At 38.9% G+C, this 14356-nt stretch overlaps 1 protein-coding gene across 2 annotated transcripts in view; it reads right to left on the bottom strand.

Annotated features, from left to right (window-relative positions):
- Positions 1-2850: 2850 nt before the first annotated feature.
- Positions 2851-14356, bottom strand: part of CNST (consortin, connexin sorting protein) — a 52560-nt gene continuing 41054 nt past the window's right edge. For both annotated transcript variants that reach the window (XM_080342656.1, XM_080342655.1), the window contains 2 exons: positions 9258-9393; positions 2851-7594 (listed from right to left, as the gene is read on the bottom strand). In XM_080342656.1, the coding sequence (XP_080198782.1) occupies positions 7389-7594; positions 9258-9393 (342 nt within the window). In that variant the 3' untranslated portion in view covers positions 2851-7388. The remainder of the gene's footprint in view (positions 7595-9257; positions 9394-14356) is intronic.

Below are 14356 nucleotides of genomic sequence, written 5' to 3'. Positions count from 1 at the left end.
TACTCAGTCCTTACCTATCAGAAGTTGTTTCCCCTTATTTCATTTACTAACTTGTACATAAAGCCTCAGATCTTTGAATAGTCACTAAGAAACCTCAGTATATATTTTTTTTCCTTTGTAACTCTTTTCAGATATACTCTTGCTAATTAATTATGGTGGGCCTTTTTGGAGGAACATTGTCAGTTTCTATGATGACAGATAGTGATGTTTTGCCTTGCCAAAATTGACTGTATAGATCCTTAGCGATTCAAACCTTTCTCTCCTTTCTTTTCTGCAAGTCCTTTCTATAGTGCACTGAATTCAGCTAGTTCAGGAGAAGTAGTGTGGAAGTATTCTTGCTACTCTCAGAGCCTCGGAGACCATCTATCAATTTCATTAGAAATTCTGGCAGGAAAGGCCAGAAGTATTAAGCTATGCAAATATGAGGATTCTCAGCATCCCATATAAGTGGATTCATCTTATCTCTGGCAAAAAGCGTCAATTCCAGTTCCTGGAGAAGAAGAGGAGGAATTGGCTTAATGCTGTCTCTAATAAAAAGATGTCAAAGAAAATTGATGAACAGTTCCTAATTTAAATTTAAAAAAAAAAGTACATTTTGTAGGTGTAAAGTTTATGTGGAAGTAACAATATCCTCATGTTGCTCAACTTCTAGTGCATATATGCTTTCACCACCACTTCTGCAACCATTACCTTCTCATGCAAGGCTGCCAGTTCAGAAGCACAGAATGAATACCAACCAGCTGGGGAGCACACCATAGGAAACACTGCACTGGCACTGCTTCCATGTGTTACAAACAGCAATTGTGGCATCTGGGCATGTTTTGGCAAAACTGTGAAAGCCATGGAGGACTTTGGTCTGGTATTAGACATGCCTTTGAAATTTTAGGTGTTTCAGTACTGTCTCTTCTTTTTTTTTTTTTAAAAAAAAATTAATTTAGCCTGTTAGCCATTAAAAACAAACTAAGAATGAAGCCAAGTGCAGAACCAGACCTTTGAAATACAGATATCAGTTCTGTCACATCTTAGCTGTCACAGAGCAATTTGTTAAAATGGCATGCATTTACTCCCCATCATCATTCTCTTCAGGAGATGACCACAATTTCTGGGCATTACTGACTGCAGTAAAGCCTAGACTCATTTAATGCCAAAAACTTGCCGTGACAGTTGATTCAAAGTAATACAAATCACAAATGATATGTAAAAGAGCCTCAAAGAAACAATATTGAAAAAAATCATTGTTTAAAAAAGGAATTTACGGTTAAATACTTTAGGCTGCCTTGGGTAGTTATTTAGATGATTTCATTGAGACACATGGAAGTCATCATGTGATCCTTTAAACACCAGCTGTTGAAGAGTCGCACAAGAATCAGCCTAAGTTTTGAAATCACTGCTACACGCTAAGGAATCAGTGAGACTCATCAATAGTTTTTAATGCAATAGTAGTTGTCATGGCTATTTCGGTTTTACCTGTGGCCTCATTACTGATTTTTAAATATTGGTATTAAATTTGAGAGTGTAAAGTGGAAGAGGCAAGGAAGAAGCACACAAGATTCCTATTCTAATGGGAGAATGTGGGATCCCTATCAGGAAGGAAGATGCTGTGAACAATAAAGAAAGAAGAAAGATCAGAAGGACACTGCTAGAAAAGAGTCTTTAGCCTGGAGAACATATGGCTTTGGGGGACCTAGGAGTAGCCTTCCAGTAACCATGAGGAGGTTACCAGGAAGCTCTTCACAGCTGTACACATCAGGAGGCTGAGACAACAAACTGAAGCAGAGGTTCAGATTGAGTACAAAGAAGAACTTTATCACCCCGAGGATGGCCAAGGAATGGAATATGCCCAGGGAAGCTGTGCAGTCTCAGCCCTTGAAGGCTTTCAAGACCTGATTGGATTAAACCCTGAGCAATTTGGTCTGATCTCAGTTGGCCCCACCTTGAGCAGAAGGTTGGACTAAACACTTTTTCTGAGGTCTCTTCCTAACACAACTGCCTTATGATCCTATGAATCATAGAATACATGCTATTTCATAGTGGGAATGAAATGGTAAAGGGAGAGGGAGGCAGAAGGAATAAAGGGGTCTCACTGGGATGAAGAGATGGATAAAGACTGCAGCAGCTCCTCATACAGGCATGGGCAGAAGACTGTTCACAATAAGGTTGTTGAGGAGAACCGAGGAATGAAAGCACTGACTGTCAGATTCAGCAAACTCAGTCTGTTGTAGTACTGAATCAGCACAGCTGTCTCTACAAAGCTGAAGCCTAAGGCAAAGCCTGTCTTTTGGACAAAAGAGTTTACTGACCAGTTCTGGAAGACCATCCAGGTTCCTGAAGATTACCAGTGCTTCTGGTCAGGAGTCAGATCAAGACTCAGAAGTGGAAGATCAGCTGGTTGTCTTCCTGAAACCAGAAGTCAGTCCTTACAGAAGAACCATTTACACCACCAATTTACTTCCATACATAAAGAGCACTCTTAGGCCACACCTCCAGGTTGCCAGATATTATGTTAAGATTTAGTTTGGTGCTTTGAAGTATTATCTCACAAGTTTCAATGAAGTTATATGAAAATCTCTTATTTTTTCTCCTTTTTCATTGCAGTTCTCACTTTTTCTGACTGTGAGGAACAACTTCAAAGCAACACAAAGAAAATAAAACAAAACCAAAATGCATAAAGCTGCCTCATTTTCTCTTGGGATTTCACAACTTTTTTAGCAGTCTAAAATTCTGGTTGGCCTCATTCCATGGCTTTTGAGGAAAGAGCCCAAGGTAGGGGGTGGGGGAGGGGGGATGTTGCTAAACAGTGTTGGCATGGTCCCGTTCAAATCAGGGGCTGCTGGGTTGGGTTGAGTTGGAATTGTCTTTTTTTACTATTTATTTAATTAACTGAACTCAAAGAGCAGACTGGACTGTGATCATTGTCTGGGTCACCCACCCAGTTACTAGGAATTCTGAAACTTACCACCCGTCAATGTTTTTCAGAACAATGCCGTAGAGTGAACATTTTAGTGCTTTAAACTCACCTGTCTAGAGGAAACCAGGCTCTGGGAGGAAGATGGGTTTTCATTTAGCTATTAAAACAAAGGCAAACCATCCCACCCAGGAGAACTATGTTACACCAAAACCCAAACCAAACCTTATGCGTTTTATCCTCATTTTCCATTCTGGTTTGGGTTTGACCATGAAATTCTTATTGGAGGTACTGCTCATTTACTTAATTTCATAGAAAAATCTTCTCAGTCATTTTATACATTTAGAAATCACAGTACCCAAAAAGATTCATATATTTTCTTTGGGACAGTTTTTATTTTTTTTTTTTTTGCTACAGTGTTTAAATTACAAGCTTGGGTGATGGTTTCAAACACAATTATTTACCCCTTTTGCTAAAGGAAGCTTAAGTTAAATTTGTTACAAATAGTTATTAGTCCTTTTAGATGGTCTTGGTTTTACATTACAGTACAAAGTAGGCAAACATATTTTCTTAGGAGGGTAAGATCCCTTTAGGTTATCAAGTAGAACAGTACCCAGTCACACGAGAATCTGGACTTCCAATCTACTCTGCTTATTTGATAGTTCAAGCTTGCCCATTACTCCCAGAACACCCTATGCAAGAGCTTCCCTTTTCGTTAGACTACTTCCTACTGCTTGTCACCAGGACTATGCATTTTCCAAGTAGGAAAGCAAAGATATCAGAATAATTTTAAAACATGGGCTGTGTCTTGCTGATGAACTTCTGCTGGCATATCAGAGCTGTGGAAGATGCTTCCTTATGACACTGTTTTGAAAACAAGCCTGTAGTATAGTGTGGCTGCACCATAGCACGGCTTTTCTTGATGTAGTCTCGGCTATTTGGAGTGAGGGTGTTACTCATGTCACCAGAAAGCTCTTTTTGGCAGCATATGCTGAATCTACATCAAGAGTCTCATTGGTTTTGCTCTATTGTGAGAATCTCTTCAAAATAATCACGCTCAATGAATTCAAGTGGAAGGTGGGGATTTCTAGTAGCGTGCTGCAGGTGCTTAAGTGGCCACAACTTCTCTGAAGGTACATTAACAGCCTGAAATCCAGTCATATTTTAAGAAACTACTTTTAACTGCTGTCAAACATTAAACCATTCCCCGAATTTTCTTACCAATTACAAATAGTTTTACACTGGCATAGTGTGTTTCCCCTACTGCCAAGCAGAACAGCTAGAAATGACAGTGGCAGGGAAGGAAACAGAATCAAATACACAAAGGGCTTTAAAATGCACAACAGAGTTAAAAAAAAAAAGCCTTTTCTCTCTGTTTTTTCCTACTTACAACCATTTTAGCTGTTGCTCAGTATTATTTTACCTCCAAATGCTCAGACAAGAGAAATAACTGTTCAAATCAACAATTTCTTTTAGTCTGGATTTACCTGACTGTAAGATCCTACACCCTCAGGTCACCCAGATGGAAGCAATGTCACCAGCAATCTAAAGAGAACAGAGTACATAGGAAGGCCAACATCAGGCCTACCCACATGCTCTTTGGAGTTCAACACAAAGCAAATTTTGTTACCTTGGTAGCTGCAAGTTTGATAATGTACTACAGACCATGCAAACTATTTGCACTAACAGAACTGTCACACAAAGCAAGAATTAGTACCATCGGCTTTTTGTAAAGGGATGCCAATAGAAATCAGAGCCAAATTCAATCACTTGGTTGCAGCTGAGGAGTGAACAGCTCAGATCAGGAGCTGGGCAGCCTCTGCATATGTGCCCCTTCCGCTCCCTCAAATCCTGAGAGACGTTGCAGGTGTGGTACCTTGGCATAGGCTGGGGCGGCTGGAAAGATGGTCCAAGTTACAACACAAGTATAAAGTAGTTAAGTTACACAGAATGCCTGGATGCTCAGTTTTCATCGGGTACATGTTGGTAAAGTGGTGTTCAAACTCTTCATGATCTTCTTTTCAGGCAGTTCTGCCGATACTAGTGAGTCTTTGCTCTGGGAATATAACATAAAGTGGACAGACCAGGATTTGGACCACTGATTTTAAACTGAACTGCTTATTAAAAATTGCTTTGACTTTAAATAGCTTTACAGTTTTAAAGAAAATAATTATTTTAAAATAGTTTTAATTAAATCAACCTAAAAGTAAAGGGTCTTTGATCTCCATACCTGATATACTTTTGAATAAATAGTTCTATATATACTTGATCTTTTTGGTGATGAAGTGCACAAAACCTTGAAAAGATTTTTTAAGCTGAAATCAACAGTTGTCTCTTTAGGAACAAAATATCTTGAAACACTCAATGCAAAGTTACAGAAAAACAAAACATATTCTAACTACACAGTCACTATAAATACATATTTTAACTGAATGCATGCTTTTTAATTATTCTGTGAGTAAATTACCAAAAAAAGAAAATTAAGATTCTCTTAAAAGAAAAGCTAAATAAATAAACAAACTCAGACTTCAAATAATAAACTGAACCAGCCAGTAACACTTTAAAATACAAAAGTGTCTTTCCCTTTCTCCTTTAGATTAGCCCAGCATCATAATACTCTGAGGACAACAAACAAAAAGTCTACCAAACTACCATTCTCAAGTTTCATTCTAAAATCAAAAGTTTTCATTAGGTTGGGCATTTAAAATTTGCTAGTTTGATATAAAGCTGCACATGAGGCTCCCTAAGGTATAAATAAACTAAGGCTCTCCAGTGGAAACAAAAAGAGAAATCATACATGCAATTTATTCTAGAAAAAAAGGTGATTTTAACTTTCACTTTAAAAACCCATTAAGTATAACAGTGTGTTAGGAACAATCAAGCTCACTAGGAGGACAATTTGCTTGCAAATGCCAAAAAGCATGATCATTTAATGTTACATTTCTGAGCAATATCTTGAAGATTTCACTTCATCGTATTTTACACAATAGTATTCTAAACCTGAACACACTGCATCATACAATGTTAGTAAGCAGGAAATGACGGAGTGGAGTGGACTCCTCAAAAATGCTGTTTCCTGAGGTGTAAAGGAATCATTTCACACTAACACCTTCAGCAGGGCTGAGCCATTATTCTCTGTGCAAGCACAGCTGCTGCTTTTTGATCAGTGTGGGCCAAAGGCCTGTGCATCTAATTCTCACCTTCACAGTCACGTCAGTGGTTCTCTCACGTACCATACAGGGAGGGCTGAGCACCAAGTGATAGAAATACCCATTAAAAAGTGACTCTTTGTCCTGACTTAAACTTGTTTGTATAGCTGATAGAAAAAGAAAAGATTTTATAATACAAGTCTCAGAACTGCAGGGCAAATAGATGCAAATGTGCTTTATCTGCTGGAACAACTGCCCTGGACTGTTAACAGGGCGTGGGTCTGCACCTCTCCTGTTGGATCAGTCCCACTTTACGAAAGCATTCGCTCACTGAGAGAGGCTGCGGCCACACAGTTCAGTGATCCTGTGCACTCATCCGGGATGAATCAGACATGAGCCCTAATTGCAATAAATATTCACAGACAAAGGCAAGGATCATTGTTCCCCATGTACGGAGGAAAAACTGAGGCACAAAGTGATTACTGCACATCAGTGACATAGCTGGACAGAAAGCCCAGTTAGCCCCACACCTGCTATCAGGTGCTTTAAAACTGGCCAAAGCCACTTTACTATTTAACACAAATAATTCCTTTAACATCTTACTTTTGCTTCTATGTTCAGTGAGAGCAATGATGTCTTTTTTAACCTTTCATTTTTCAAATAGCCCCCAGAAAACTGTGAGTAAAGTTCCAGGAAATTCAGTGAAATCTGCCAGCAGATTCATCCCACTCATGATATTCACCGTAAGCTATAAGATACAGGGTCAGCCTGTTAATCACCAAATGAGGGCTCTGTGTATGCCACTGCACTCTTCTTACTCCACCCAAATAACTACATGACTCACCAGGAGAAATAAAATGGAGAAAAATAGTAAGATTTGAAAGAAAAATAATGTTTCCATAAAACACAGACTTATTGCATGATAGCTGGAGGCAACACCTTTGCACAAACAGCTGTAAATTAAAGCTGTCCTCTAACTAAGCTTCCAGAGATTGCTTACACAATGTGTGGCAATGGGAGAGCATACAGAAGACAATTTTCTTCTTTCTTCTTCACTTGCTCAAGTTGTCGAAAAGCTACTCGCCTGCCCTCAAAAGCGTGAAGAGAACAACTTTATTCTCCCATACCACACTGCTACAGCTTAAGATGTGAACATTTTGCCACTTGATTGCTAAACTAGAATTTTCTTGATTTCTAAGTACAAGTGTAAGTACATAATCAAATACACATCACCTGCAGGTGGCAAGTGTTTGAGAACTTGAAATCACAATTTTTTTCTGCCCTCTCCAGTAAGCATTGGTGAGCTCTCAGTCTTTTGTCTCTGCTCATTTCAGCTATGAGAAGGCTATCCAGTGTTTGAGTTCTTCCATACGCTGCAATATCTGCGTATAATAGAAATCCATGTTGGCTGCAAAATCAGTACACACAGGGGATTCCATATCACCAAAGGTGCAGTACAATGCAGTTCCTCCAATGCTAAGGAAAACAGTTGCTATGCACAACAGGACCAGCAAAATACAGGAGCCACCAGCTACTTCATCTGTAAATACAAGAGCAGAAAAGGTGAAAAGGATGATATACAAAACAATATACATGAAAAAATCCGAGATAGGTTTTTACCATGAATGGGTCAGGAGGTAAACACACTCAATAATGCTCACCGTGTCAAAGTGACCATAATACATACCAGGAACTGTATGTTTCTCTACCCAGTCTTTTCAGAAAGCTAAATAATTATATAACTTCATTTCTGCAACCTGTGTACCTGTCCTTGCTGATTTCACTTGAACTGAAGCAAAACACACTTAACTATGAGAATGTTGCACAACCAAAGCCTTCCTGCATGGAAACAGTTGAAATAAAATAAAAGCTTTGAAAATAAAACAAACTGAAACATTCTTGCTTCATTTGTACTGACACTGGCTGTGCTAACATGAACTGTTTGTGTTTGCTCTCACATTTTGACTGTGAGACACTGATAGACACAAAACCTTCAGGGTAGGCTAATGTGAACGGCTCTTTTACATCTCAGTTGTCCTGTGGTAACTGTTTGCATCACTGTTTATTCCAGAGTAAGAGCAATCAAGAGGTTGCAGACGTGCTGCTGCATCCTCACAACCTCACTTGCCCTTGGTAATTTGTCCACATGAACAACATCTGCATCTTCTATCAGACTGAAGAGGCTCTAAGAAAATTTCTGAACTACCTTCATTTTACATCATGGGGAAGAAACAGGGGAAGAGAAGAAAAAAAGAGGAAACATTCAAGCACTTTTTTTTGGTGTTTGAAATTGGATTTAAAATAATAATAAACAACTTTCATTTTGAATCACTAAATCCCTGGCAAAAAAATCACAGAAGAAACTCTAATTGAAATTTTATTTAAAACAACAAATTGTTTTAAAATAATTTCAACAAAAAGATGGGAAAAGCTCCCTTTTGGGCAGTGAATGGATTTTCTTCTCAGTGTATGAGGCACACTTAATGCACTTTGAAGCACTAAAGAGCTCCATTAATACCATTTAGTGGCTGACACACGCAGTAGATACAGAAAATAGTATCATTAGTAACCAAAAGTATTTTTCTTAACATCTCTTCAGTTTTAGTAATAGAGATTTTAAACTCCAAGAAAAGCATAACTAAATTATGTATTGTATTTCTTAAGAGGCTATTTAGCCCATCAAAAAGGCAGTAAGGTGCTTAGCCGAACAGCTAGCAAATATACATGCATGTTTAGTTACAAAGCAAGGTTAAAATCTGACACCCTTCAATCCTACGGTCTACTAGAAAGGGTTGGAATGTTACCTGTGGACAAAGCACAACAGACTTGTTTCTTTTGCATCCCTCTTTACCTATACGGATTAGATTTAAGGATAAAGCCTACATCTCCCACCTTTATGCTCAAAACATTAATGAAAGGACGTCCATTAGATGTCACTTGCAAATCATTCAGTCAGAGGAAAAAGTCTGTGGCTTCAGTCTCAGCCAAGTGCTAAAACAGAAGTGTACTTATTGTATCCTTCTGTAGCCTTGTTACCCAAACCTAGTATAGAACAATCTTTGATCAAACATCTTCACTTATTACTTAAGTTTTAAAAAGCCAAGACAGTATGACAATGAACACTCACTTTGCTCTTGTGAACAAAAGGTCAACATCATTTGCAACACAAGAGTGCAACCCAAGAATTAACAGCTTTAAATTACCTTGATCCAATGTGTCTTCCATTTCTTGGAATCGCACTCTTCTCTTCGTTTGCTTTTGCTGGACTTGAGCAATTGTTTTTCCTTCCCTGTCATCTCTCTTCTTTAGTATAGACACCAAACCTTCTGCTGGGGCAATCTATCAGGAAAGACAGTGAGTGGCACAAGGATGTAAAAAATCCAAATGTGAGACCTATTTAACAATGACCTTAAGGAGTTATAAAGTGTTTCCACTCTACTTTTCTTAAACATTGTACACTTGTGAATCCTCCTTCCTGAACGTGTCAATTCCTTAACATGCAGGACAGCTGCATACTGCTGTCTGCTGACACTACTTGCCCTTAATTCCTATCAAAGTTAAACACATACATTTACTGTTTGGACCATACTTTGTATTCACTGGAACAGTTCCTTTGGAAGCTCATGTTCTTAAATCGCATGGGTTGGGGCAGTGGCGAGGAGGGTTCACGTCAAAAACATCACAGTATCACAGTATCACAGTATGTTCTGGATTGGAAGGGACCTCAAAAGATCATCTAGTCCAATCCCCCTGCTGGAGCAGGAACGCCTAAGTGAGGTTGCACAGGAACATGTCCAGGTGGGTCTTGAATGTCTCCAGAGAAGGAGACTCCACAACCCCCCTGGGCAGCCTGTTCCAGTGCTCTGTCACCCTTACTGAGAAGAAGTTTCTTCTCAAATTTAAGTGGAACCTCTTGTGTTCCAGCTTGATCCCATTGCCCCTTGTCCTATCATTGTTTGCCACCGAGAAGAGCCTGGCTCCATCCTCATGGCACTCACCTTTTATATATTTATAAACATTAATAAGGTCACCCCTCAGTCTCCTCTTCTCCAAACTAAAGAGACCCAGCTCCCTCAGCCTTTCCTCATAAGGGAGGTGCTCCACTCCCTTAATCATCTTGGTTGCCCTACGCTGGACCCTCTCCAGCAGTTCCTTGTCCTTCTGGAACTGAGGGGCCCAGAACTGGACACAATATTCCAGATGGGGTCTCACCAGGGCAGAGTAGAGGGGAAGGAGGACCTCTCTTGATCTGCTAACCACCCCCAACATGATCATCAGAGGGCAATAAGAAGTCAATGACACATTGCTGCTGCCTCTCCAAAGATATAATCCTGCAGAGACTTCCAAGTATTTATTGTGAGATTAATTTTCCAGCATTGCAACTGCTTCCCCAGGGCAGACAACAAGCTACAGTGGGATCACAAAACCAAAAAGAGGTAACACCAGAGAAAAAGAAAGCTTCAATGCTCTGGATAGATTCCAGCTCCACATTGTAATAAGCTATCTGGATACAGCAGCAGTTCAAAAGTCCTTCCCTACAGGCTGGTCATGCAAACGGCTTGCACAAACAGTGATGGTCAACAAGTCAATAAACTGTAACTTCTCTTGCCTTTGCTACAGCATTTGGCTTAGCTGCAAGAGTATACACTGAGCCATACTACGATGTTACACCAGCCTGAGCAGTCTGTAATTTCCTAGGTATTAGAGAAATAAAAGTAGAGGAAGCATCAGCAGAAAAATTCTTTCCTAAGCAAGCAGTTCCTGGTGTGCTAGAAATAAATAAAATCAAAATAGGAAGCATGTTTAGACATGCCTATTTTTTAATCTAGATATTATCTTGACTTGAAAAAAAGTCTTAGTCATCTCTTCATAAATCTCAGTAGCTCTTTAAAAAACTTATTCTGTAGATCAGCAACAACATGGAGACGACCCCAAATGCCTATAACTTTCATTAAAACTCTGAGTAGAAAAAACCCCAAATTTTCAGATAACGCTGTAGTTGCAGACAACTGATTGCTTAACTCCCCACATAATCTAATCAAGTTAGAAGACCATGCATAAAAACTTGCTTGCATTGCAACTATACGAGCTGTTGAAAAACGGAAAACAAATGACTTCATAACTTACATCCCTAAGCTTGCTTCATGCTACAAGCTTATACAATGCATTGATGCATGCTGTAATTGGAGAGATGGTGCATTGAACACAGCAAAACACAAGCACAATCGAATAGGCATTGCAGCAACTACAGCATTTGGCATTTGCAACATTTTAACTAGTAAGTGTACCAATTACATTTGCAGGTCTCTAGCCCGGCAGTATTTTATAGCCCTCAAGGGGATGAACAATGTTGCTCTGAACAACTCACAGAGTTGGTCACCATGAGTATATCCCTACAGTCTAACCATTTTTCCCAAAATGACAACTGAGAAGATAAACCTGATCTCTGCCACACTCCCCCTTTTGATACTCACTTTCCCTTTTGATTATCTGCTCAAGAACTTAAATGGATTATTTAATGAAACAATATAATGAAGTACTTACAAAGCAGGGACAGAGTGGAGGTGGTGAAAATAAACTAAGTCAACATATAGAGGACCACTATTTGGCACTCATGAATCTGAAATAATAGCCCACAAGTGTCTCAGTAAAACAGACAAGGGCATTGGGGTGAAGCTCCTACTGGTAATACTGGTAATGTTAAATTAGCCTTGCAGAGCTGCCATGAAAATTTATCAGGCCAGCTAGAAAATTAACACATATGCTCCCTTGTTGTAACAAGGAAGAGGGATTGCGTAGGAGTGCATTAATTTGATTTATTTACTTGGGAGGGCGGAAATGAAATTATGTCCTTCAAAAGAATAGATTATTTTAAGCTTCTGTGTGTGGCACTGCTTTCGTAAAGAGGATCAATGGCTCCTCCCGCCTCCATGCAGCAAGCTTCTGTCATCTGGCATGCGTGTTCCCAGGTGGCTCAGGGTGCACTTGGAGGGAACGTCACCCAGGGCCGGCAGGGCGTTTGTACCAGTCTGCCCTAAGATTGGTATGTGGTGGGCCATTCTGCAAGTCGCCATTTCAAACTGAGATGCTTCATTGTGGCTCTTGGTACTTTTTGAATGACTGCATCACAAGCTCTGTCTTCTCCAAGCTTAAAATCAGGGGGCTATCTCTGACAGGATTATGTGGAAATGTGTGTTTCAGTGATTACAGTTACGTAAAAGGCTTGCAAAGGAAAGCCTTGCTACAATGAGATCCACTTACTCTTCCTGTCAGCATATATGGCTAGGTTTCAGGATTTACTTCTAAAAGTATAAAGAACTAATTGACACAGCACAGTTTTCTCTACTCTGAATATCTTCTTTTGCTTAAAAAGGGAGAGTAAGGGCTTTTGATTTTGAAAAAAAATGAAAAAAAAAAATCAATGTGGCTAGGGTTATTCTCTTGTCCCAACAACAGCCATAGAATGTAATTTTAAGATTGTCCTCCTTTACCTGAGATGTAATTCTCACCTAGAATATTTCATCTGTCTTTGAATTTCACAAGTAACATAATTAAGGTTTACGTTTTGTTCTGCAGAGGACCTACAAAGCCATGCCTCGTAACCAGGATACACTTTATTGTTAAAATGAAAATTCAAACATATGGAATTCTGCATAAAGCAATATTTTCATCTTCTTTTCTACCATGTTCTCAGTTGCAGCTCAAAACTATTTAATGCAAACTTCACTACATTTTTCTTATTTTCAGTCATAAAAATGTCATTACTGTAAGTTTGTCATGTAAGAATAGGGTCTGTCCTGCTATAAATAAAATCTTGTTCAATTAAAACAACTGTAAATGTATTTTTCTATCATACCTGTAATTTACAAAGATTTCAAAGTAATATATAAACTGATTGCATTGGCTCCATCTCCCATTAATTAAACATCCAAGGAGAGGGACTTAGCTGCCTTGCAAGACTTGAAGTTTTCCATCCCAGTCTTTAGAAGGCAGGAGGAATTTTAAAGGGCAGAATACATTATTTAGATTGGAAGTTAATGAGGGAACTGTAGTTAATAGAGTTGACCATAGTCAAGTCTCTGCTTGACTTGAACCACAGGAGGAAAAACCTAGGCTTGCACCAGGCTGCAAACAGCTTCTTCTTAATTCTAAGTTAGATAATTAACAAAAGATGGTCTCAGGAACATCTGTGTAACTGAGTTTACTCACTTATCTCTCCTGGCCTTCACAAAATGTTTTGACTAGAACTTTTATAATTACTGTAGAGGAACTGCAAATGGCATATGGATACATGGTGGCATTTTGATCAACAGTCAAAAAGGAAAGCAGCAATGACTGTTGGTTAATTGAAACTCTGTTAAATGTTTTAGCTTTTCTCTATTTACCACTATTAACACAAAGTTATTTTGCTTCTCGAAAAATTTTTATACTTTTTTTGGATAAAGTTTAATATCCTGGCTGTAAAATAAGAAAAAAAAAAAAGGCTCTAATTAAAATACTTGCCTCTTCTCTGTTTAAAACAGCATTTGCTAATAAAATATTTTAAAACCTTCTTACATTATACATATTTTTGCTAAGAAAATAAGGCCCTGTACTTCAAGCTCTGAGAGAAAACAGATTAAAGTTAACTATTGGAATCATATGTAGCATACAGAAGTAAATGAAAACCCCCAAACCGAAGGGGCTGCAAAGTGGGATTTCAGAAGAAAAGTTCATTGTATGAAGTATTTTGGTCTGAATGCAGAAAACTACTCAAGGAGGAGTTTTGTTTGTATACTTTTCTGTGGGATGTATTGATTTACTTGGCAAAGGTCTACAGTTTTATTTCTATCAATACCAGATTTTTTTAAAGTGGTAATCTGTAACTGTATAACAAATTTATAAAAAGCAAGACTACCCTGGGTTAAGCTATAAGTACCAGAAAACTCCTTTGCTAATAAAATACATTGGATACATTAATAATATGACTTTGAAAAGAAGCTAACTTGGCAGATACAGTATTCATACCACGGCGTCAGACTTGCACCACTATTCTGCTTATATGCTTGTCCCTTTACATACCAACAAATAGCTCAGATACCCTGTAAGCATTTCATATGGATACATAATATTAGGCCAAGTACCGGCTCCGGCACCTGGGTCACAACAACTACAGGCTTGAGGAAGCGTGGCTGGGAAGCTGTCTGGAGGAAAAGGATCTGGGGGTTTTGATTGGCAGATGGCTGAACATGAGCCAGCTGTGTGCCCAGGTGGCCAAAAGGGCCAACAGCATCCTGGCTTGTACCAGGAACAGTGTGGCCAG

This window comes from Nesoenas mayeri, assembly GCF_963082525.1.
Source record: "Nesoenas mayeri genome assembly, chromosome: 3".
In the NCBI taxonomy this organism is placed as follows: domain Eukaryota; kingdom Metazoa; phylum Chordata; class Aves; order Columbiformes; family Columbidae; genus Nesoenas; species Nesoenas mayeri.
Note: the sequence above shows the minus strand (reverse complement) of the source record. Positions and strands in the feature narration are given on the sequence as shown.